The sequence below is a fragment of the Vombatus ursinus genome, unplaced genomic scaffold (genome assembly GCF_900497805.2).
Source record: "Vombatus ursinus unplaced genomic scaffold, bare-nosed wombat genome assembly UNPS02014812.1, whole genome shotgun sequence".
Lineage (NCBI taxonomy): Eukaryota > Metazoa > Chordata > Mammalia > Diprotodontia > Vombatidae > Vombatus > Vombatus ursinus.
This window is the reverse complement of record NW_020954590.1, coordinates 3,849,093-3,874,481: the sequence shown is the minus strand read 5'-3', so window position 1 is coordinate 3,874,481 and position 25,389 is coordinate 3,849,093. Positions and strand designations below refer to the sequence as shown.

Below are 25,389 nucleotides of genomic sequence, written 5' to 3'. Positions count from 1 at the left end.
GTGTGTGTGTGTGTGTGTGTGTGTGTGTGTGTGTGTGTGTGTGTTTCTGTGGTGAGAGAAACCTATGCAGATTTTGCTTTTTTTGCTTATTTTAGGGATCAGTGTTGTCATTCTTGGGAAGAGTAACAGGAAACATGAGAGGGATCATTTTACAAGATGATGCCCTTTTTGTGAGTACCACGTTAGTCTCTTGGCTGTTGCTGGGTAATCACATGCGTTTCTCTGATCAAGAGAGGCCAACAAAGCTGCATTATGTTTGTGAAAGAAAAGAATAATTATACAAGTTTTCAGAATACAGTGTGACATCTGTGCTCAATGCAGAGTTCTTAAAAGCTTTTACCTATTCCTTTTTCTCTTTTTCTCCCTAGGTACTATTAAGTGGCTTTTTGGCTTGAAGAGATTAAGTATTAGAATTTCACTTCCCGTAATATAAGGAATTTCTCTTCTCTGTGATGAGATGTATAAATGGTACTCATTGATGTAAATATTAGCAAATTTAATTTTAAAATATCTTAAAAGATCAAATAAAAATAGTTTTTTAAGAATGTATTCAAGAAAGTATTTTTTAAATTTAGGTAATTAGTTTTTGTTAATCATAAAAAGATTCTGTCTTTAGATGTACTGTTGTCTCCAGGTGTAACAGAAAAGATTAGATCATAAATGCTCTTTCTGCTGGGAAGTTTTGATTTCACTTGGAATTTGATTACTTCGTATTAGGAAAGGGCATGGCTAGAAGTTATGTATTCCTTCTTCAGTAGCTGATATTCAGTGTCAAAGAAGTGAATATTAAAATTTGCCCTGTAGTACTTTAAAATTATTTACTATAATTTTTAATGATCTGACTTGTTATTTTGATGGTTCTCTTACTACTTTGAAAATAATAATAGCACATTTATGTTGCACTTCATAGTTTATAAAACTTTTTTGGTAATGCAGATCATTCCTTCCATTGTTGCCACAATAGAAATAGTAAAACATTCATATGATATTTTAACATTTGAAAATACTTTCCTTACAATAACCATGTGAGTGTAATCCAAATACTATTTCCACTTTATAGGTGCAGAGACTGAGGCTTAGAGAGGTTAAGCGATTTGCCCAAGGTCACACAGTGTTAGAGCCAGGGCTGCCCCAGTGTTTCTTCTTATACAATTGATGTAACTCATTGTATGTCTATAATACCAGATCTTAATATCATTTAAAAAATTTTAGTTACTGTTATTTAAATATGAAATAATTTTTGGTAACATGCTACTTAGGTTCACTATGTGTCTTTTTATTATTCTTTGGGTTAGTTACAATGTTGGTTGTCTGGAGATCCTGCATGCTATGATTGCCAACCACATACAGTTTGCAGGAGAAGATTGGTCTTAGATGGGCTTTTGGGTCAATGAGCACTTTGAAGTATTTACATGTAATCTATGGTTTCCCAAATGGGTTAGAGCCTGATTACTCAATTCTGTACCAAGCTTATTGTTGATTTTCATTGCCCATCTGAGAAATACTTGTTGGTGGACTAACTCTGCTGAGTACCTATCCAATTCCATGTTATAATCCAGACAATATGTGATTTTTTAAAAAATCTACTCTATTTTTCCATTATGGACAGTTAGCCTAACCTCTGTAGTCCTTCTGTGAAGGTTATGTAATGTTCTGAGGCTCAGTGTAATTGAGGGTCATTTGCAAATAGGAATGTGAGGAGAGCCTTACCATCAGGGAAGCATGACATTTTCCATGACATTGATAAATTCTTTAGGAGAATGTTTGTCTCCCTGTTTTACACTTCCCTACCCTATTCTTCACCTGGATCACTGAACAAAGTTATCTTCATCATCACGTCCGTTATAGTTTTATGTACTCATGTGGCCATTTACCAAAGTTAGACCTTTTTCACGTCTTTCCTGGACTATTTCAGTAACATCCTAATTGGTCTCTCTTCCCATGATCTCTTCCTGTTCCAATGCATCATCCACATAGCTGCCAAATTGATATTCCTACAGCACAAGGAACTCACCTGCTAAGAAAGCTTCATTGGCTCCCTGTTGCTACCAGGAAAATGGAAACTCGCTTTGGCATTTAAAGCCTTTTGCCATCTGGCTCCAGCTTCTTTCCAGACTGATTTCACATTACTCCCCCTTATGCACACTACTTTCCATTCAAACGGGCCTACTTGCTGCTTCCCATACATTCTCCATGGATCTTTTCTCTATCTCCTGTTTCTGTGCCTTTGCACAGGCCTCCCATGCCTGGAGTATGCTCCCTTACTTCCCCTCCTATAGTCCCAGCACCATCCAGATTTAGTTCAAGTACCCCTTGAATTTGCTTCCAGTAGTTAGATCTTCCCTCCTGCCCCCAATTAGTTCCTATTTGCTTAGTGTGTATTTGCTTAGTGCTTATTTACCTGTGTACATGTTTCTCCTGAGTAGGATTTAAGCTCCTTGAGGGCAGGGACTGTGTTTTTGTTTTTATACTCTGGCACCTAGCACAATACCTAGACCCTGGTAGTGGCTATATACTTATTGAATTGAGTTCAATAGCCAGTATAGTTTTTCCTTAGTTCCACCACCAATTTAGATGTGAGAATAGCTTGGCTACCTTTGTGCATTTCTCCTAACATACCATCACAGTGTCCACATGATTTGTTATACATACCCCATATGTATAAAATACATTTGTAGTCAAGCTACAAATATTTTAACTAGTCGTTCTCATATATATGTGCAGTTCTGGGGCAGTGGTTGAGTTCCAGCAATGCTTTTACAGTTGTAATAACTTAAAGAAATTACATCACCTCTCTGAGGCAGTGAGATGGTGCAGTGGATAGAGTTGGGCCTGGAGTCAACAAGACCTGAGTTCAGTGTGGGTTCAGATACTTACTAGCTAGGAAACCTTTGACAAGTTACTTAACCTTGGTTTCCTCAACTATAAAATGGATATAATAAGTGGACCTGCCTTGAAGAGTTATGAGGCTCAAATGAGATTTAGTACAATGCCTGCACACAGGTACTGTATGTATAAATGCTTATCCCCTTCTCCACCTTTGAGCCAGCTGGGTTTCCTCATTTGTACATAGGAATAATAGCATTGACATTTTTTACCTCACATGGTTGTTATGAGGATGTGAATGAAGCACTATGTAAACCTTAAAGTGCTAAATAAATGCCAGCTGGTTTGGAAAGCTGAGAGAGCCCTACTCTGGCATTTTGTTTCTTATAAGATTAAGTTTATGCGTCTGCCTTGAGAGCTATTGCCACCCCTTATCAGAAATTCCTAATGATCTTCAAGTTTTTTAATATTACCCAAGGCCTTCTGACAGGCAGCACTGAAATGCTGACTTAATAAATGCAGCCTTGTGTTTATGATTCAGAACCCAGATTCAGCCTAAAGAAGCTCATAACAGCCATAGCTTGCAGATGTGATAATACACATGAGGCCTTTTGAATTTCACCCAAAGTGTCATCTGGCCAAGAATGTAGGACCCTGAACTGCCCCTGAGGGTCCCAGCTATAGGAATCATGCCTCATGTACATGGACTCTAATTCTCACTGATGTTTCTAGTTGGAAATTTTTGATTTTGCATATGTATTGCAGTTTTTAAAAGTATTTACAAAATCAAATGGCAAAGAAGGGAAAATTGGTATAGGAAATATCAGGCTTAGGAAGAAAACATTGTTAACATGGGAAGGACAAGTTGTTCAAGCTCATTCCCCTTCCCATCTCCCTACCTTAAATCTGTATTCCCTCCCCCCTTAGGCAGTTGAGGTTAAGTGACTTGCCCAGGGTCACACAGCTAGTAAGTGTCTGAGGTCAAGATTTGAATTCAGGTCCTCTGACTCTAGGGCTGGTGCTCTATCCACTGTGCCACCTAGCTGCCCCATCCCTACCTTAAATCTGAAATCACCCCAGAAGAGTTGATATTTGAGGTGAAGAGTTCTCCACTATTTTGTTGTTAGAGGATTGGTGAACTGAAGAATTTTTTTAAAAAGTAGTATTTAGGGTTTTGTGTGTAGTGAGGTATTAGTCTTTTTAAAAAAAAAATTGTGAAATTAAGCAGCAAAGTGGCATAGTGAAAAGAATGTTGGAGTTGGATTTAGAAAGACCTGAGTTCAAATCTTGCCTCAGATAGTTCTTTACCACCTAACCCAGGGCAAGTCACTTAAATAATAATGACAATAGCTAATATTCGGATAGTACTTCCTTAGCCTCAGTTTCCTACAAAATGGGGATAATAATAGTTTTTACCTTACTGGCTTGTCCAGTGATAATACATGTATGGCACTTAGCAAATCTTTGGCTATATGTATGCCAACTATTATAAATTTAAGGGGATACTTAGGTAAACCAAAGCCTGAATGAGCCATGGTTGGATGTAGTTCTCAGTGTGAGCATCTCCCTGAGGATGCGGTTTAATCTGGTGAAGCCTTGAGATCAAATTCTGAGTTTAAGAGAAGTCAGGACATGGTTCCAGAATAAATTCAGTGTCTTACTTCAACTTTCTATTAAATTTTCGTGGAATTATTTAGGGAAAAGTATAAATATAGGCCTCTATAGCCTGATCAAAATGGAAAAAATTAAGCCATTGTAGATAATATATTGATATAGTGCAGAGATGCATACAGTAGAGTTAGAATTGCATTGTTGTCTGTCTCCCTTATCACATTCCTGTGGCCTGGGAATGATAAGTCTACTGGTTCTAGCTCTTACATGAAGGTACATGGGTACCTTTGTTTTTGTTTACAAAAGACTAAATTTTAGGAAAAACTTCCTGTGTTTTATCTTGCTTTGTACATGATAAATGTACCAATCTGCTTTTATTTTCCTCATTCTGTATAAAGTAAAAACTTATCCATATCCCATTTCCCCCCTTCTCTTTCCATACATATTAGCACAGGGAAATAGAGGCATCCATTCAGGATTTTTTTTCCTTAAATTTTTTTTCTTTAATGTTGGGTTTTTTCAAGATAGTAAAATTGCAACTATTCAAAGTTATATTAATAGCGTGTTTGATAAAATTTAAATGACAAGGTTCTCTGTCTCTCTCTCTCTCTCTCTGTTTCATTTCTTTTTAACAATGCCATACTCAAATATTATGATTTTAGAAAAGGTGGAAACAAAGAATTACATTTATGTAGTGCTTTAAGGCTTTCCTGCCACCCCAGCCCTCCCCTTAGGACAGCTAATGTACATAGTATTTTCCTTTATTTTACAGATGAAGAACCTGGGGAGGGAAACTTTTTTTTATATGTGCAGAAGGAAGCACAGACAAGCAAGACAGTCTTGAAAGTAAGGTGGAATAATTATATTTTTTGAAGATTCACAGTTGCATATACGTTCCTCTTTCTGTGTTCTGCTGAGTGTGTGAAACACTCTTTTTTTGGCGTTTAAGTTGAGAATAAAAAATAATAAGGGAGATGCTAATGAGGGACCTTGACTGGTGACCAGCTCTTTTCACCATGGAAAAATTGTAAACTCTCACAAAAGTTTAAATAATAGAGACTTGGTAATACAGTAAAAGTGTATAATATATAACTGTACCAGGTTGGGGGAATGGAAGGGAGGGAGAAAAATTTGGAACTCAAAATCTTATAAAAATTAATGTTGAAAACTGTCTTTACATGGAAGTGGAAAAAACAAAATACTATTTACATTAGAAAAAAAAAGTATGCAACTGCTTTGTGACTTACCTGTGGGAAAGAGCATTGGATATAGAAAACCTAGATTTGTTCCAGTTTTGCCACTTGATAGTTATGTGACTTGTTAACTTTCTTAACCACTCTGAGCCTCAGTTTCCTCATCTGTAAAGTGGACATAAGACTGTACTATCTACCTCAAAGTCACTTCTAAGGATCAAATGAAATAATGTATGGAAAATGCTATGGAAAAACAAAATGATATGTAAATGTAAGCTGTTATTATCCTTGTACCATCATGTGTCTGATTATTTGGTTGTTGCCTTGAAGTTAATGTAGTCATATTCCAAGCTAAAACATCGGTGATTCTAAATTATGTATGAGGCACCTGCATATTAGAGCATTTTATATGGTGAATCATTTGTTTTATAAGGATTTCTCAGTCTTATAAGTACTTGTTCAGAACATGAGTTTGTGTGTAATAGCCTTGGTTGTATTCATGTGGATATTTCTGTCATCTACATGTTGGTTTAACTTTTGATCTCTACATTCAGTATTCATTCACTCATTCAAGAGATATTTCCTGGGCACTGACTTTGTGTAAGATGTTACATTAAACATTGAAAGGTATGCAAAGAAGACTAAAATAAAACATGGCTCCTGTCCTAATATAGTTGGGTAAGGGGCATAAAAATACATAAATAATTATAGCACAAGGAAATGTGTGATGTTAGTAAGAAGGATATAATAACTAAGTGGGAAGGTGGTGGTACAAAAACTGGTAAATCAAGAAGAGAAACATTTTAATTGGGAAGTGAGGAGTTCATTTTGAAACTTGTTAACTGCGATTGTGGTAAAAGTGCATGATAGGTAGAAATGTGAGCCTGGAGCTCATGGAAGAGAATGGGACTAGACTTACATCTTTTCCTTTCGATTGTTCAAGTCGCTCATATTCCCAGCCTCAGTGTTATCTTTTTAGATAGCAGGGGAAGAGGCTGCAAGAGATATTTCAGAGGTAGAATTGGTAAGGCTTGGTAGCCAACTTATTCAGTGTGGGAAGAGAAATCAAAGATAGCACTATGAGGTTTTGAAATAATTGTTTGAAACTTGACTGCATCTTGTTTGGAGTTGGAAGTTTGATTAAAAATTACTTTTTTCTTTCTTTTTTTTTTCTCTTAGAGGTAAGCTCTATAACAATTTTATTAAATTATTGCAGCATCACAGATTTTCAGTCTAGTCAAAGCCACAGTCCTCTCTGGAATAGGGCTCACCTTAATATGGAAGAAAAGCTTCCACAAATAGACTTATGGAAGCTTCTTCTGGGTCAAATAGCATGATGGGAGACAGGGTAGGGGGCAGCCTTCCCATACTCTGCCCCATGGCAAGTTGTCAGGAGGAGGAGGGCTGATGGGAATGTTTACTATAATGTAGGGTCCAGTACAGAGCAACAGGGAGTCTTGACCACAAGATTTTCTAGCTTCTTCCAACTCTAGTAGTACAATCAAGGACCATTATTGTTATACAATCTGCTCCTGGGGTAGCTTTCTTCTCAGGAAGGGAGGTCCAGGCCCAAAGGGAAGACAAGAATAGTTTATAAAACCTGTGGCCTTGAGGACCCATAGAGTCCAATTATCCACCAGAATAAGTTTTCTAGCTTCTTCCAACTCTAGTAGTACCAGCAAGGATCAGGATTCCCATAGTCTTAATGGAGGAAGAGCTAGGAATCTTCGTATAAGGAGAGGTCTTGCCTGGCCACTGACAGCTTGCTGTTGCGTTAGTTAAGTCAAAGCTGTCTCCTTTGACAGCTTTTCCTATAGATGACCTTCAAAATCTGGCACCTTCTAAAGTGACAGGGGTCATGGAATTGACATAAAAATGGTTCCATTCTCCATTGCTCAGTGGAGTCAGACTTTCTCACATGATGGAAGGGTTGAGAAGGGACTTTCATGATGAGAAACTTGAAACACATTTCCAGTTTGTAGATTCTGCTGATGCCTCAATAGTCTTGGGCCTCAAAGTTGTTAACAGCTACAGTTGCCTGCAGAAGATGATCACAGTCACCATGAAGATTTCCTCTGTTGACTTGGCAGGCTGCTCAGTCAGAACTAGTCAAATGAACTGGCCATAGGTGGCTTCTGCTTAGCCTGTTAGTCTGCAGGACCCACATACCAGGCAGGTCACGGAGGCCCTGTGAGGTAGGGGCTGGGGCCTTGAAGGACCCACCCACAGTGGGGGGAGGGAGGGAATCAGGCCCCGAAGGTCCAAGGACTGTGGGCCTAGGCGGGCCAGGCCCCAGCCTGGGAGGGCTCAAGGATGCATCTGTCTCCTGCGGTGCCTCAAAAGCTTATCAAAAGTCACTTTTTTTATAAGTGGTAACTTGCTTCCTAGATGTACTGGTAAGTGAATGAACCATACTACTGTTATTAGCAGGCTCTTAAAATGTTTCCTTTATCTTGAAAGTTGTCTGTCTTTCAGTTGAGCAGTTTACATTTCAAAATAGCAGTTTAATCTAGCAAACATTTATTGAATGGTTACTTTGTGCAAGTCACTGAGCTAGGTGCTGGGAATAGTAGCAAAATAAAAATGTCCCTGTCCTTAAGTAAATTCCATTGTATTGGGCAGAATGGGAAGAGATATAACATGTATAGAACTTAATATGATCATAGGTAGGCTGATCAGGGAAGGCTGGAGGAAGTAGCACCAGAGCTGAACCTTGAAAGAAGAGAAAGATTCGGAAAGGTGAAGATGAGGAGAGAGTACATTCCAGGTGTAAGGAATACTCTAATTATAATAACTGAAGTTTACTGCATCATTTCGTTTGAACTTCTTGAAAGACTAGGATGGAGGTACTAGAGGCATTATCTTTCCCATTTTATAAAGTCTTGAGAAACTCAGACTTAGAGACATTAAATGATTTGTTCATGATCTCACACCTAATAAGTGTGTACAAATATATAGAGGTGGAAGATAATCATGTTGATTTCAAGACTAGACAATCCAGTTTGGCTATAATGTACAGGATGGGATGGGGGCAGAAATAAGAACTAAACGATAGTTTGGAGTAAGATTGTAGAGGATCTTAAACTTCAGTTTCAGGAGTTTATGCTTTATTCTCGAGGCAATAGGGAGCCACTCATGGTTTTTGGAGATGTAATAGAGAATAGAGAGAGTCTGTACTTGGCAGACCAGGCATTAGTATGCTCATTACAGCAATCCAGGGAAGTGGTAATAAAAGGTAGACTAGGGTGGTGGCAGTGTAAATGGAGTGAAAGGGACAGTCAGGAGATTCTGTGGAGGTAGAATCAGAAGATTTGGCAGCTGATTGGAGATGTGGTAGTTAAAGGAGGGGGAAGTGTCAATGATTGATTGAAATGAATTCTTAATAGACTGGGAAAATATTGATTACTTTAAAATAGGAAGGGAAGGATTAAGGAGGAGAAGATAAATTTGGTAGGGAGTAAAGGATAAAGGAAAATGACAGTGGTGATATCTTTGACAGAAATAGGGAGGTTTGGAAGAGAGAAAGGTTGAGGAGAAAATATGAGTTCTGCTTTAGACACATTGAATTTGCTATGTCTGCTCAACATCCAGTATAAAGTATCCTATAGGCAATTGATGATGTGTGACTAAAGCTCAGGGAAAAGACTGGGGCTAGTTATAAAGATCTTGAGAGAGAGGTTTAGAAGAAGAGTAAAGGGCCTGATACAAATACATAGGAAATACCCATTGTTAGGGGGCTTGACATGGATGATGAACCACGGAGGAGACTGAGAAGAAGCAGTCAGACAGGTAGAAGGCTAATTAAGAAAGAGCAGTGTCATGAAATCCCAGAGAGGAGAAAGTATCTAGGAGAAAGGCTAGTTGACATGTCAGGTGTCAAGAGGAACAGACATGATTAGGACTGAGAAAAGACCATTGGATTTGTCAGTTGAGAGGTCATTGGTAATTTTGGAGAGGATATTTTCAATTGAGTGAAGTCTAGATGGTGAAGAATGAGGAGTCAATGAGAAGAGAGGAAGTGCAGGCAGTGAGTGTATTTTTCAGGGATTTTGGCTGAGAAAAGGAAGAGAGACAATAAATAGCTTAAGGGGAAGGTTCAGTGTATTCAAGGTTTTGTAAGAGTGGGGAAATGTAGATATTTTTAAAGGAAGTAAGGAAGGAACCAGTTGATAAGAAGAGATTGGAGGTGAGGAGGAGGAAATGAAGATGAAATCTTCTGGAGAAGACAGGAGTAGGTGAGATCTAGTGTTTGTGTAGAGGGGTTTTGTCTAAGTACACAACAGGAGGAAAGAGTGGGAAATAACTTCAAGGAGTTTTGAGATAAAGAGGTCTTGTATAGTGGTCTCAGTTTTCTCAATAACTAAGAGACAAGGTCCTCACAAAGAGGGGGTTTAAGGAGGTGTTGCAGGTTTGAGTAAGGCGGATGTTTGGAATAGTTTCTGAGGGAACTGCATTGGTAGAAGTTCCTTACCCAGAGTTCCCTACACCAATGACATCACATGTCTAGTCCCTTTACTTAAGATTGGAGTAATTATGCACAGGTATTAATTTTAATAATAATGCCTTACATTTACATACTGTTTTAAAGGATACAGAGTGCTTCATATACATTATCTTATTCAAGCTTCACAGCTCCAATTTAAGTAGGTATTACAGGTATTATTATCCATCCCTTTTATAGATAAGGAAACTGAGGCTCTGAGAGACTTGCCTATGTTCACACAGCTGTTAATTGTCAGAGATGAATATGGTATCAGGTCTTCCTTACTCCAAATCTAACACTGTAGCTACCATATCCTGCTGCTTAAATTTTAACTCATTGAAGTTGACTTTTAATAAAAAATACAGAATAGTGAATAACCTAGGTCTTTTTTAAAAATATGATTTTGAAACAAATTGCATGTTTATGATCAATACAAGGATTTCCTAAACCCAGCTAATGGAATACCCATTCTTAGCAGTATCCAAATTCTGGTACAACAGAGTTTAGACATTCTGGATGCTAGTGTTTACTCATTATGCCACATAAAAACTGATAACAAAATTTGCATTGTACAGGTACACAGATTACATGCTAGAAAAAGCAGGTTTAGAATTTAAAATTTGCTGCAAGATCTGCATGTGCTGTGGCAACCCTTGAAAGCTTACAGTCAGTATATTGTTGTATACTTAGATTGGGAGGAGGAAGGGAATTGGGGATACGGTGGAGGTGACCTTGTTCTGATTGGGTGTGGATAAGTTGTATTGGGATCCTACCAGTTGGTAGGTACAGCCTTCTTGGTATGCCTTAATGAAAAGGAAGCTAGTCTGGGAGATACCCCTGAATTACATAGTCAAGTTATAGTTGATTTAAATGTGATTCCAAAAAATTCTGGTGAGAAAGATCTGAGCATTACTTATATATCTAAATTTTGTAGCTCCCTAGAAACTATCCCTATGCTCTGAAGAGAATTGGTAATAAATGATTGTTTGTGTATTGTATTCCTTTTCTTTATTGTAACCATTTTCCCCAGGCCTGTACTTCTGTATTTGATTTTTTTTAACCCAAGTGCAAAGGCATGAAAGAAGTAATGAACATGAGAGTTTCCAGGGGTCAGTGAAAGAACCAATGAAATCACCAGCCTCTCTGGAATAGATTATACATGTTGTAGTTAAGAAGAGAAGTCAAGAAAACGTTGGGCTTTTGGGAGAGAGTCTAAGTTTTGTCCTCAACCTCTTCCTGCCTTTGATAGGGCAAATTTTATTCTTTTGGATTTGTTTTACAGTGTCTTGATTTCTCATAAAGTCACTAACTTCCAATTGTTCTATTCTAATTTTTAAGGAAATATTTTCTTCGGTAATCTTTTGGACTTCCTTTTCCATTTGGCCAATTTTGCGTTTTAGGGCATTCTTCTCCTCATTGGCTTTTTGGACCTCTTTTGCCATTTGGGTTAGGCTATTTTTTAAGGTGTTATTTTCGTCAGTATTTTTTTGGGTCTCCTTTAGCAAGCTGTTGACTTGTTTTTCATGATTTTCTTGCATCACTCTCATTTCTCTTCCCAGTTTTCCCTCTACTTTTCCTGCTTGCTTCTCAAAATCCCTTTTGAGTTCTTCCAAGGCCTGGGACTGATTCACATTTTTCTTGGAGGCTTTGGATGTAGGAGCTTTGGCTTCGTTGTCTTCTTCTGGTTGTATGTTTTGATCTTCTTTGTCACCAAAGTACGATAAAATAGTCTGACTCTTTGTGTTGCTTACTCGTGATCCCAGCCAATTACTTGAGTTTTAAACTCTTTGTTAAGGTAAGAGTCTGCTTCCAGTGTGGAGAATGTACTATCCCAAGCTTCGGGGTTTTGTACACCTGTTTTCAGAGCTACTTCTAGGGACTTGTAAATTTTCAGTTCTTCCAAGGTGGTATGATAAGGGGCGTGGGGTTTCCTCTCTTCCACTGCAACAAGCTCCACCAGGCCAGTGCTTCTCCTCACCCCAGGACTGCCCCTCAAAACTGTGACCCAGATCTAAGCACAGGCAAAGCAAGAGATTCCTGCCTCAGCACTGGCAAAGAGATCCCTGCAATCCCCCTTTGATCAGCTACTCAATTCCCCCTCAGTCTGTGGGCTGGAAGCTCAAGAGGCAGCCATAGGCCCGGGCCGAGCTTGGGACTCGTGGCCGAAACCTAGCTTCTAACTCTCACCGCAGTCACAGACTTTTCCCACTGACCTTCTAAGTTGTCTTTGGCGTTTCTGGGTTGAGAAGTCTGGAAACTGCCACAGCTGCCTGCAGTTCAGTCTTCTGAGGCCTGCTACAGGGTCGCTGTGGCCTGCGTGCCCACGCCAAACTGCGCTCCTCTCCTGGCCTGGCGCGATATGCCTTTCTGATCAACCGTCCAGGTTGTCTTGGGCTGGAAATTTGTTCCACTCTGTCTTTTTGTGCATTCTGCTGCTTTAGAATTTTAGAGCCATTTTTTATAGGTATTTGGAGGGGTTTGGTGGAGAGCTCAAGCAAGTCACTGCTTTCACTCTGCCATCTTGGCTCCACCCCTGATAGGGCAAATTTTAAAGGTCAAATGTATTATATAATGTTTTCCTCTGAATATTTTAGTAATCTGGAGGTTTTTTTTTCATTGTCTATATTGTTATGTAGAAAACTGTTATTTTAAAATTTTGTCATCTTGACAAACTTGAAACTTATCCTTATCTTGATATTAATGTTTATTACTTTTAGAAATGATAGCTACAGCCAAGTCCTGATTAATGCAAGCAATGAAGCCCCTTAAGTGGTTGCATATATTCATATTCACACTATTCAGAGTCATAATGTAAGATAAGGCAATTGTTTCCAACCCAATGGAAAAAATGCAGTGCAGATTTGAAGAATGCAAACATTTCAGGGGATTCATTATTCACACTAATTGGATCCCAGTTTTCCTTCTTCTTTTTAAAGCCCCAAGCTTTTTCTACCATTTGACCTTCTTTCTTTCTTTTTAAATTTTAGATTTTCCTTATTGCTGCTTAACTTGGAGGAGTATTACTTTGAACAGCACACAGCTAATCATATTATCTGCGAGGGCCGCCAAAATGAAAGGTAGGAGAATAGTTTTAAACGGAAATGTGCTTAACAAATGTTTCCAGCTTGACAGATGATTTAGTGAAAATAAAGTTTGTCCTTAGCTCAATTCAAAGTTGTGGTGCCTTGAAGTTTTTTTTCTTCCCTCTTATTTAGAAAAAAATGAGGAAGGTTGGTACATCATTGTTGAGGCCCAAGAATACTTGCTATGCCTTAAATACTATTCAGTCATAAGTATCTTTGCCTTGTAATAGGTCTGGAGTAAATCTCCTGGGAAAGGATTTGATTAGAAATGCATCTTTCATGTTCTTTATGTCAGTTGAGCTTATTCAGCTCTCATTGATTTGGACAACAGTGCTATTTAAAGTAACAGTCCATAAGTACTCTCTACAAGAGTAGAAGTAGCTACAATAGGACACTTTTAAGATGAGTGTGTTGCCATCTGAACTAGAAACGGTTTCATTTCTGTGTATTTTAATACTGCTTAACTTTTTCCCAAATTGCTATAAAAATACAATCTTATTTCCTTTGATATATACCCTTATCATAGCTTTTTAAGGATGTGATGAAGTAAAACAATAAAGCACCAATTTGGGATTAGCTGAGGTAAAAGTTTTTTCTGATCAAGATGTCTACAGTTTCCCTTGGGCAGATTACTTTAACAATTGCAGCGCCACTGAGGGACTTGGATGATAATTTGGTTGTGGCGAAATAGTAATTTTCATGAGTGTTTCATTTCTCAGCCCCAGGGTTCTACAAAAAAGGTAATTTTTTTGTTTCAATAAATGCTAAAGTAACAATGACTTAGCTGTTTGTCAGTTTGCTGTATATGGTCAAGTCAGATTGAACCTTCAGAGATGCCCCTGAGTGTTTATTGAGAAACCCTTAGCTTCTGACAGTGGTGGGTTTCCAACCTTACTCTGGTTCAGACCAGCCTTGCCTATGAGAGGGAAACATACCAAACATTCACTAACAATGAATAGGCCCACATGAAGAGGTTTAAGCATTTCTTGGAAGCTGGCCCCATTTTTGTATTTGATATATTTGTGGAGACCGTATCTTAAAGCACACTACCACAAAGTGAAATTCAGTGTATTCACGTTATGTGTTCTTATTTGCATGTGCTTTTATCCTCCTCTGTTAAGATAATTGTAAAAACTGTTCAGTGATCAGTTGATGCCAAGATGCCAAGATGCCAAGAAATGGAAGATGGAGTTCAGAGAACCTGAGCTGGAGCTTTGTTTGATTTAGGAATGAGAGGGATACTATAAATTCACATTGCTATCATAGTTCAGACCAAATTTCTTTACAATTTTTCATCAAGAATCAAATATAAAATTTTGAGCAGCAGTAGGGTGAAACCAATTCAGGAGAGGATGCAAATGATTCCAGAATTGCTGAATCTGTGGATAACAGTAGACAAGTTCCTTGTCCTAACCCCTTATAATAATTATACCTAAGTACCTGAGTGGATTTGTGATCTGTAGTCTTAGTGATAAAATGATTCCCTCCATTAGGGCAGATCTGGGCCAATCCAGGCCTTCTCTTCTTTGCTTTTCTATTGCATATTTTTTTAGATGCTGCAAAGGCTCCACAGAGAATGTCATCCATTCTGCATGCTGGAGCCTTTCTCCTGAGATAAAGACCTAGAAGTCTTTTTACTTGTTATGAGTATCTGGGCAACACTGACAGTCTTTGTTATCTTTCACTTTCACTCTTTTTCCTATCATACATTTTTCAGGTGGTCATTGGAAATAGGTGGCAGCCTATTTGCACCCACTACACTTCTCTCTATGGGGTTCCAAGCTTTGTAACCATATATCATCACTAGAAGATAGTTGCAAGTTATATACAAAAAATAGTCTTCTTGAATTCCTTCTTAACATTAAGCTCTTAAAATGCCCCTCCACACCAAAATATCACATCTACACAGAAGTAGGTTTTAGTATATTCTGATTTGAAATAGTTGGCTCACCACCTGCTTTCCCATTTAGTTTTCTATGTAGGGAATTTTTTTTTTTATCTAGTACATATATTAGAAATGAAGAACTGAGGGCTCTTTAACATAATCACTTTTGGATGTTTCAAATGTGAAAAAATGGAAATGCCAGCTGAATTTAGTAAAGATAATGAGATTATAAAAAAGAAAATTCCAAAACCTATTGCGGAAGAAAAATTAATTTTAAAATCTTGTACTTGAAACTTTGTGTTCAATTTCTTTTCGTTAGTAATACACTAAAGATGTTCTAGTGGTGAGGCAGCTAGGTGACACAGTGTGTAGAGCACTGGGCCAGGACTCAGGAAGAATCATTTTCCTGAGTTCAGATTTGACCCTGGGCAAGTCACTTAACCCTGTTTGCCTCAGTTTCCTCATCTATAAAATGACTGGAGAAGGAAATGGCAAACTACTCCAGTATCTTTGCCAAGAAAACCCCCAAGCAGGGTCATGAAGGGTTGGACACAACTGAAAAATGACTGAACAACAACAAAATTCTAGTCAAGGCTTTAAGTGCACTAAAATATATAATATTTTCATAACAAGTAATGTTCAGACAATTCTTTTTCACTCCCTAGGAAAACCCGGGGATCATTAAAAATCTGTTCAAAATCAGTGATTTTTGAACCTGATGAGATGTTTCAACCCATCATTAAGGTAAAGACACTTAAAAACTTTGCAATTACTATATTAAATTTTTTTGTGAATACCTTTTCTATATTTCTTATAACATTTTTCCTATTTTCTATAGATTTCTTTGAGAGACTGTATAAAAATAGAAAAGCAAGGAGACAACGGAGCAAACAGCCTCTTTGCAAAGTATGTTACTATTGGATCACTAGATGTTTGATTCAACATTCTTTAAAGTATTGAGTGTGCTAAGTATCTTTCATCTACATTTTAGGACTCGACAAGGAAGGATTTCTCTTGTTTTCAGCCAGGTAAGAAATGTATTTTAAATCTTTTTTTTTTTAATCCCTAACCTAAAGGCTATAGGTGAATACCATTGGAATAGATATAATTGAGAGGCAGCATGGCTTAATGGTTAGAGTTCTGGACTAGGAATCAGGAAAACCTAGATTTCAGTCCTGCCTCAGTTATCTATTAACTCAGTTTCCTCATCTGTAAAATGGAGATAGTAACAAATACTCCTGGAAGGTTGTTGTGAACCTCAAATGACATTGATGTATTCTAAGTGCTTAGGAAATCTTAAAGTCCTATTAATGCCAGTTTTTATTGTTATGCAAAAATGTACATATCTCTTCAATTTACATTTGAGAAGGATGTGGAACCAATTAGGAGAAGTCGCAATCAGTCATAGACGCTTAGATTTGGAAGAAATCATCTTAGATGATTAAAGGTCATCTAATCCAATCTGTACCTGAAGTATGTCTTTTCCATAGCATCCCTGACAGGTAACCATCCAACTCAATACATATTTATATAATGCTTTAGTGTGTACAAGATTTTATGGCATTGGAGTTTCTGGTGGGAGGATTGGGGGTTTAACTTTGCTTTAGATCACTTTTTTCTAGTTACTTTGAGATCTAGAGGCAAGGGTTTTTCTCCATTGCCTGGAAGGCTTGAACCAGATGGAATATAACCTGAATCAGTTTTGGGATCACATCAACCATTAAGGGTACTCCTCAGCATGTGTGACCTTAAAAGGATATTTACATATATGCTATGTCCTTTTATCATACATTCCACCTATAGACTTAACTACTTTCTGATTTATCCAATTTTTTAACCTAATTTTAATCATCTTCCCCTCGATGGAATTCAGCCAGTTCAGTTGCTTAGTTCGCAGAAATCCGAACAGATGAAATACTATTTCTCCAATCCTCATTATTACTCTGTCTGTTTAGTAGGCTAGGGATTCCATCATGATTTCAATAGGCCATTCTCCTGAGTGTAATTATGTTGTTCATACTTTAAATTCAAAGTTAGAGGAATTTAAAATTAGGCAGAAGTTCACAGGGTCATTCAGATATTTCATTGTTCTAAATTGGCCTCTAAGGAAAAACAAGTGAACTGTCTTGTTCCTTTTAAAAAGAAATCTCTCACACTCTGACTTTCTTTAACAAGTAACAGTTCAGTAAGGCAGCCTTGACCTTGAAGGCTCTAGTAATTTCTTGATTTAAAATTTTAGTTCATTCAAAAGGGAAGAGGTTTTTTAAGAAGCATAGTTTATATAGAGTAAATTATTTACTAGATGGAGATCTTTTTATTCTAGGTTCATAGTAGTTCAGCACTTTAAGAATCTCTGGTTTCATCAGTGGTCATTTTCATTACTAAAACAGTTCAAAGTGCCATACATGTATAGTCTTCATGAGCTTCTATGGTGACAAATAGTCATCATATGATGGCTAGACTTCTAGTGATGAGCCTCTCTCAGTTAGATGCACTGGTCCTTGTATGACAGATGTGTGGTCCATCTTGGATCCTTATTTGAAGCCTTTCCAGCTTGATGTAGAACCTGTAGTATTTTATACTGAACAGAAGTAGTAGCACTAAAGAATCCAGATTTACTTCCACAGCACCTTGAAATATCATAGTAGACCTTCCGTGAGGGAGAGGAGGGAAAGCTTAGAAATAAATATAAGTTACCCACCCTTAATGATTGAGAGTGGGGTTTACTCCAGAACTTCTCTACAAAATTAGACTAACACCAAAGTCAATCTCCAGACTCCAAACTACCCCCAAAATGCTAGTTTGAGGTATCTGGATGAGATAGATGAAATAAATTCCAAATTCCTTTCTGGTACCTAACATAATTTTACCTCCCCATTCCTACAACCTTTTATCTAGGAGATGAAATAAATATTTTTGAAAGGCTAATATACATTTAATAAATATCTGAAGAATGAATGACTCTAATACTTTTATACAGCACTGCTATTGGCAATCTTAGAGATTCAAATGAATTTGTGATCTCATCTATATGGGTTAGGATTAGAAACAGAATTAGGTTTAGAAACAGAATTAAGGTTAAGATTAGAGTTGGGAAGGAAACCCCATCCATGACTTCCTATCCTATGAAAGTTTTGTCTATATCCTCCCATAAGTTTCACCACTCAGGGCCTTCCTTGCTTTCTTCTGACATCACAAGGGTTGAATGTTAAATGATCCTTCCAGAGTTACTGAACCAATACGTGTCAGAGGTGGGATGCGGATCTTCCTGACCCTGACACACTTCCGTATCTATTATGTCATGGTTTCTTCTCAGTCTTAATTTGTCAAAATACCCAGAGTAAGGCACTAGTCACTACACAGTTGAAAAAAACAGCATAACACTATTTCCATTCATGCCTGTGAATTACTGTGTAAACCTGAGTGGTTATTATGATTTGTGTTTCTTTTCATTTGTTGGGTAACTTCCTCCTGTTTTGTAAGGAAGTGAAACTTAGGTTAGTCCTTTTTTTCTGCTTACAGAAAGAGGAAATAACTTCATCTACTTGGGCTTCAATTTCATAGGCTCATAGATTTAGAACTGGAAGGTACCTTAGGGGCCATCTAGTGCAGCTCTCTCCTCTTGCAAATGAAGAAAATGAGACATAAAGAAGTTAAATGATTTGCCCAGGTCAAACAGCTTGTAAGTGTCAGAGGTGGCCTTTGAACCAAGATCTTGGTTCTTAAGTCCCACACTCTAGCAACTAATGAGGGGGCTAGATTATATGATTTCTAAGATCCCTTTCAGCTCTAATAGTATATTACCCCAAGATTTCCTTGGTTACTTTTATATATGATTACATGCAATTAAAATATCTGAATATTTTAGTAATCTGGAGTTTCTTTGTTTAGTAGTCTATTTTGTAGAAAACTGTTTTTTAAGTATGTGTTTTCACAATTAGCACATTTTAAACCTATTCTAATATTAATGCGTATTAATTTTAGAAATGATAGCTACAACCACGTTCTAAAGAAGCTCCTGAAGTGGTTGTATGTGTTCATATTCATCTAGTCAGAGTGAATATGTAAAATATGGCAATTGTTTCCAGCCCAATAGAAATAATGCATTGCAAATTTGAAGAATGCAACTACAGGGATTCATTAATCACACTAATTGGGACCTACCTGAATGTCAGAAGTGATTTTAAAATCCAGTTATTCATCCCCTAAATGTAGCAATTTCTTATGTTGGAAAAGTTGGGGTCAGACATTTTCCAACTATTCATTTGTCCCTTTTAGGTGTATTTCATTAAAGAACATAACATTGTAGCGCCATATAAAATCGAAAGGGTAAGTAAACTTTTATTTGCAGCTCTTCATAGTGGTCTTCAAGGAATAAAATGTAATAACTATATTGAAGTCTTCAGTAAAATATAATACAGGGATAGCTATAAAAGCTTACTTGCCAGTTGTTTATAACAAGACTGCAGAAGGGGAAAGTCTGCATCAGTGAAATAGAAGCATGTTTATCTTTTTTTAAAAAAGGTAACAGCTTGAATGATAAGATTAGACAAATGAACACTGTTATAAATACTTCCTTGTTTTCTCATCTATTGCTGAGAACTTAATGTAAAACATACTGAATTTTGCTTATGTAGCACTATTGTCACAAAATGCAAAGGCAAGTCTATTTTATCTTCATCCTTTCAGAAAATTTGCCCTGGGCTGTGAGCACTGTTCTCAGGGTCTCTCAAAGAAAGACTCATCAGTTAACTGTAGACAAGGCACTGAAGTGGTCTTTGCTTCACTCAGCTCTCTGCTTTAGCGTGGTAAAATTAAAAGGGAGAATACATACCAGAAGGTAAAGGCTTCTGAGGGCCATATATACAGCAAAAGCCTTACTTCCCATCATATTGGGGAAATGCAAAGTTCTCATTAGTCAGAAAACCCACAAACCCAGTCGATTCTTGTTGCCCCAGGTAACCCTGCCCCCATTCTTCTGCTTGCCTTGCATCCCAAGAACCAATTTGTACCCAGTTCTCAGTCTGCACCCTGACTGTAAGTTATAAGTCCTTTATAGAATTAGGAGGGAAAGCAGAAACCGAGATAAAGAGGAGATAATTTGAGGAAAGATATGATACTTCATGTTTACTACAAATTTTCGGAGTCTAAAAATGATATCAAACACAAAGCTAGACTACATCAAAAGTAAAACTTAGCTGGCATGAGCTTGATACTGATACTTGATACAGCTTTTACAATACATCAGAATTATTTCAACTTGAAGGAGCACCTAGAATTTGTTAGATTCATAAGTGTCCTCTATGAGTTCCCTTTTGCCATTTTGTTGCCATTATTTTTCACCGTTTTACTTCATATTGTAATTTCCTTTCATAGGTGGATTTAATACCCACTGTATTCAGTGTTATCCTAGTAATACTGTCTTGCATTTTTTTTCTCCTTTTGGTGCTTTTTTTGTATCCCCATTTTTGTTAGGGCAAAATGCAGTATGTCTTTGAGTTGGATATAGCAGGAAAAGTAGAAGATGTTGTAGAAACTCTCCTTCAGGTAAGCTTTTTAAGAAATGTCTGAGTAGGGGGCAGCTAGGTGGTGCAGTGGATAGAGCTCTGGCCTTGGAGTCAGGAGGACCTGAGGTCAAATTCGGCATGAGACACTTGACACTTACTAGCTGTGTGACCCTGGACAAGTCACTTAACCCCATTGCCTAGCAAAAAAAAACAAAAAAGAAACATCTAAGTGTTTCCTAAGGAAAATAAACACAGTTACAAAACCAATTGTCTATTCTATGATGTTTTAGCTTCACAGAGCATCTTGCCTTGATAAACTGGGAGATCAAACTGCCATGGTAAGATTTCTCTAAGATTTTAATTGTAATAATTATAATCATCATTATTTTGGTATTTGAATGTAACTATACTTCTTTTTATTTTAAAACTTTTATTTTAAATATTTTAAATGGTTTTGTGGTCTTAACAGATAATAGCTATTTTGCAATCACGTTTGGCTAGAACATCGTTTGACAAAAACAGGTAGGTTTATTTTTCCTTTAAATTTTTCTTGTTTTTAATTTAATGAGCTCATAATTTTCATATGTCCACATTACTTGAATATTTCATAGTTTCTTGCAAATATTCAAAGTATATTTGGGTAAGCAGATTGTTATGAGAAGAATAGATTCCATTTTAGAAGGGAAAAGAAATAATTTAAGAAGGATTAGCTTTTTTTGACCTACTTAGAATGCATTCTTTTTCTAAACAGTAATTTAGACTTGAATTTTGGGCTTAAGTGTGAGACTACTTTTAAAGAGTTTAATTATAAAAGTCTTAGCATATTCAGTCACCAAAATGCTGTATTGATAAATTTCTTTGAAAATTTATATAGTGTAAAACGAACACTGATAGGTTTCTGAAGGGAGAAAAAAATCTACATCTAAATTTAGGGAACACATTTTATTTTTATTGATATCTTTATTGATTATCTTATTTTCATTGTTTTTTCTTTTTGCTTTTATATCATCTTCATTTTTGAATATGTTCCTTCTTTTTCCTACCTGGCAAGGCTTCCCAAAACAATAATAATTAATAAAATGAGAGAAAAAAGCAGTTCAGCAAAACCAAGCAACACATCAACCACGTCTGTCAGTATATACGATTATCCATACTTATAGTCTCTCACTTCTGTCAAGAAAGTAGGGAAATATATTTCTCTACTCTCCTATGGATAATTACATAGTGTTCAGTTTTGGGTTTTTTGCCCTTCCCATTTATACTGTTTTCATCATTGTGATGTTTTCCAGATTCTGCTTACTTTCTTCTGCATCAGTTCTTAAAAGTCTTCTCATGCTTCTGAATTTTAAAAATTCATCATCTCTTACAGCACAATAATATTGCATTTACATTTCTATACTGCAGCTTGGTTAGGCGTTTCCCAGTTGATAGGCATCTGCTTTGTTTCCAGTTCTTTACTACTACAAGCAATGCTGCTTTGAATATTTTGGTTTATTTGAAGTCTTTCCTTTTCTCTTTGACCTCCTTGAGGTACATGCCTAGGAATGAAATCTCTGCATCAAAGGCTATGAACAACTTGTCACAAACATAGTCATGTTTTGAACATAATTCCCAATTATTTTCCAGAATTATTGGACCAGTTCACACTCTACCAAGCTAATTTTGAATCATTAACAACTGCTCTTTGAGTCCAATCAGTTCTGAGTCTTATTAATTGTACTGTTGTCTAGCCTACATTTCTCATCTTTTCTATAAGAGTAGCATGTGACACCTTATTAAATGAATTTATCCCTCTTAAATTTCAGTAGATTGACTGGCCTGTTCTAGCCTCTGAAGACCTTTTTAGATTCTGATTCTGTCATGAAGTATATTTAACTATTCCTTCCAGCTTTGTGTGATCTAAAAATTTGATAAGCATACCATCTATGCTTTTATTCAAGTCATTCATAGTAACATGAAACATTCATAGTAACATTAAACAATATAGAGCTAAGCATTTATTCTTGGGGCATTTCACTGGAGACCTTCCAAGCTGACATCCAGCTTAATAGTCAACTGACTGTTCTTTGGGTCTGGCCCTTTTTTGTTTTCAGTGCACTTAATTGTATTATTTTCTGACTACCTATCTCCCAACTTTTCCCCCCCCAAAAACTCCCAGTTTAGAAGCTCCCCCCATTGAAACAATTTGTCTCATCTGTAATTGACAGCTTTAGAGTTATAGGAGCACCTAAAAGGTTAAATGTCTTAGTGGCCAAATAATGTTATCAGGGGCAAAACTTTAACTTAAGTCTTCCTAACTCCAAGGCTGGCCCAGTATCTAATATGCCATGCTATCTTTCAGTCTAGTATGGATAGGACTAGGTACTACACCTGTGGTTTCATTGGTATAGAGTGAGGAAATTCCCTCCACTAATGCAGATTGGCAAAGAAGGGCCCAATAGACAAATTGAAGATGAGAAAGATGAAGAAAAATAGTCTCTGATACAAGCTTCTGAAAGAGAGAGTAGAGGATGGAATCAAGGGTACAAGTAAGTGCCGACAAGAAGTCCCATTTCATCCTCTGAAATGAAACAAAGGAGAAAGATGTCAGAAGGTTTGGGGGTATGAAGGAGGAAGGATAAAGTAGCAATAATTTACTTGTACCTTAATTTTTCCGTCATCTCTCAAATGCTAAGTAAATGGAGATTTATGTTGTTATGTCATTACATTTTAATATTGTTTACTTGCCAAAAGAAAAAGTGGAACAAGACGACATATTTGTGTAGAATTTTGCCCACATTGCCTCCTTTGTGTGCATGTCTTCTTACTGGTTTAGCTAATCTACACAGAACTATTTTTACACTGTTGTTTCCAGAAAGCTTGCTTCATTTTTAGTTCCCCTGGATGTCCTGCATTGCGTTAACAAAGCAGTGACTAATTGCAGCTGATTACTTGTATGAAAACAGTTAATATAGTTGATGTTGTGCTGTCCTAATCATGACTAATCTTTCCTTTCCACACTCCATTGGCCTTGTGTTTTCCTTAAAAAATTTTAGATAATGAGCAAAATGCTAATGGTTAGTTGAAAAACATCAGAAAAGACGAAAATAATGATGGGGAACAATCTTTTAAGAGAACATGATACAAGTTAGTCATAAACATCACCTAAGGCTGTCTTATTTTTGAGGGAATAGAAAAAGTATGGAGGTGAAACGTCACGAAATAGTTAGTGGTCCATTTGTCAGGACTAGGGAACACAAGCTATCCATGTTTCCTTCTGTAAAATGGGAATGTTATTTGCCTTTTCAACCTCAGAGTAAAAAATCAGATAATGTAAAGTCCTTTGAAAAATAAAGGCACTTGTGAAAATGCTAGCTATTACTACATGAATATGTCTAAGGATGAATGACAGGATCCAAAATGTTTAAAAAATATATACCTGGATGAGTAATTGATTGATGGCTAGAGGTGTTTGTTTTTCCATTTTGATTTTTGGGTTGCCTCAACCTATTGTGTTTTTGGTGTGATTGCAGCCCCAAATAGTATACATTTCTGGTCTGAGTCTCAATGAAGAGCCCAGAGAGATTAACAAATGAGTTCTACCAAACTTTAAGGAACAAAACATAGAAAAGTATAGTAGGCTAACTACATTCCTTCTGTGATATATACATAAATACAGTATTTGAAAAACCAAAAAAAAAAAAGACAAATTGAGAAAAAAAATTGTAGAACAGTATCATTATGTATTATTAGTGGGAAAGTACTTTAAAATAATTCATCACAATCAAGTAGGATTTATAAATAGAATTCAGTGCTATTTTAATATCAGGAAAACTATAACATCAGGAAGAAAAAATAAAGAATATGCCATTATACCTAGATGCAGAGAAAGCTTTTGATAAAATGTAATATTCATTTTAAGTTTAAAACATAAAAAAGAGTAAAGGAACCTTTTCATAATGATTTTAAAAGTCTGAAATCACTCTGTGTGTGTGTGTGTGTGTGTGTGTGTGTGTGTGGACAAACACATTCCCATTAAGAACAAATATTAAACTCCCTTGTTTAGCAAAGAAATGAGACCAAAAATGGGTTTCCTTAATTGGAGAATGACTGAAAAGCTATGTGTGTGTGTATACATTTTTATAAGCAATTATATTCCATTACAATGTATGTGTACATAGGTAGTATGGAATGTTTTTTACACAGAAACTACAAATATGAGGTATTTAGAAAAACAGGAGAAGATTTCTGTAAATGGAAACAAGCAGAATCAAAAGAATGATAGATACACACATAATTACAGCAATGTAAATTTTATGAAATCAGATGAACCTGAATAGCAAGTAATTGAAAAATGAGTGGTGGTCCCAGAGAACTGATAATGAAGCCTGCCTGGGACTAGTAGAGCAGAATGTAATATACATTATCAGATGAGGTTACCTTCCTTGTTTTTTTTTATTGGTAGAAGGAAAAGGTTCAATCTGGAGAAAAAAGAGGGAAGAAAGTTTTTCCGCTTTCACACACCTGGAAGTGACTTTAAGGCAAAGACAAAAACATCAGTAAAACTTTTTTTTAAAAATAAGTGTTAGTTAAGCCCACTTTGGATATTCCTATTCGATAGTTTTAGACCTCTTACCAACAGCAGTAAGGCGTGACAAAAAAAATCAAAGCAATAAATGTTGACAGTGAAGAATTTAAAATTTGTGTTCATTTGCTAATGACTCAATTGTAGGCATAGAAATTTAAGTAGAGGGGCAGCTAGGTGGCACAGTGGATAGAGCTCTGGCCTTGGAGTCAGGAGGACCTGAGTTCAAATCCAGCC

At 36.7% G+C, this 25,389-nt stretch overlaps 1 protein-coding gene across 4 annotated transcripts in view; it reads left to right on the top strand.

Annotated features, from left to right (window-relative positions):
* LOC114054071 (protein FAN) overlaps nucleotides 1-25,389 on the top strand; it is a 66,574-nt gene that overhangs the window by 3,891 nt on the left and 37,294 nt on the right. For 3 of the 4 annotated variants that reach the window (XM_027877157.1, XM_027877158.1, XM_027877160.1), the window contains exons 2-9: nucleotides 13,101-13,190; nucleotides 15,747-15,825; nucleotides 15,920-15,987; nucleotides 16,073-16,109; nucleotides 19,360-19,410; nucleotides 20,557-20,628; nucleotides 20,879-20,926; nucleotides 21,058-21,110. In XM_027877157.1, coding sequence (XP_027732958.1) covers nucleotides 13,101-13,190; nucleotides 15,747-15,825; nucleotides 15,920-15,987; nucleotides 16,073-16,109; nucleotides 19,360-19,410; nucleotides 20,557-20,628; nucleotides 20,879-20,926; nucleotides 21,058-21,110 — 498 coding nt within the window. The remainder of the gene's footprint in view (nucleotides 1-13,100; nucleotides 13,191-15,746; nucleotides 15,826-15,919; nucleotides 15,988-16,072; nucleotides 16,110-19,359; nucleotides 19,411-20,556; nucleotides 20,629-20,878; nucleotides 20,927-21,057; nucleotides 21,111-25,389) is intronic. The other variant, XM_027877159.1, reaches the window with a different exon arrangement.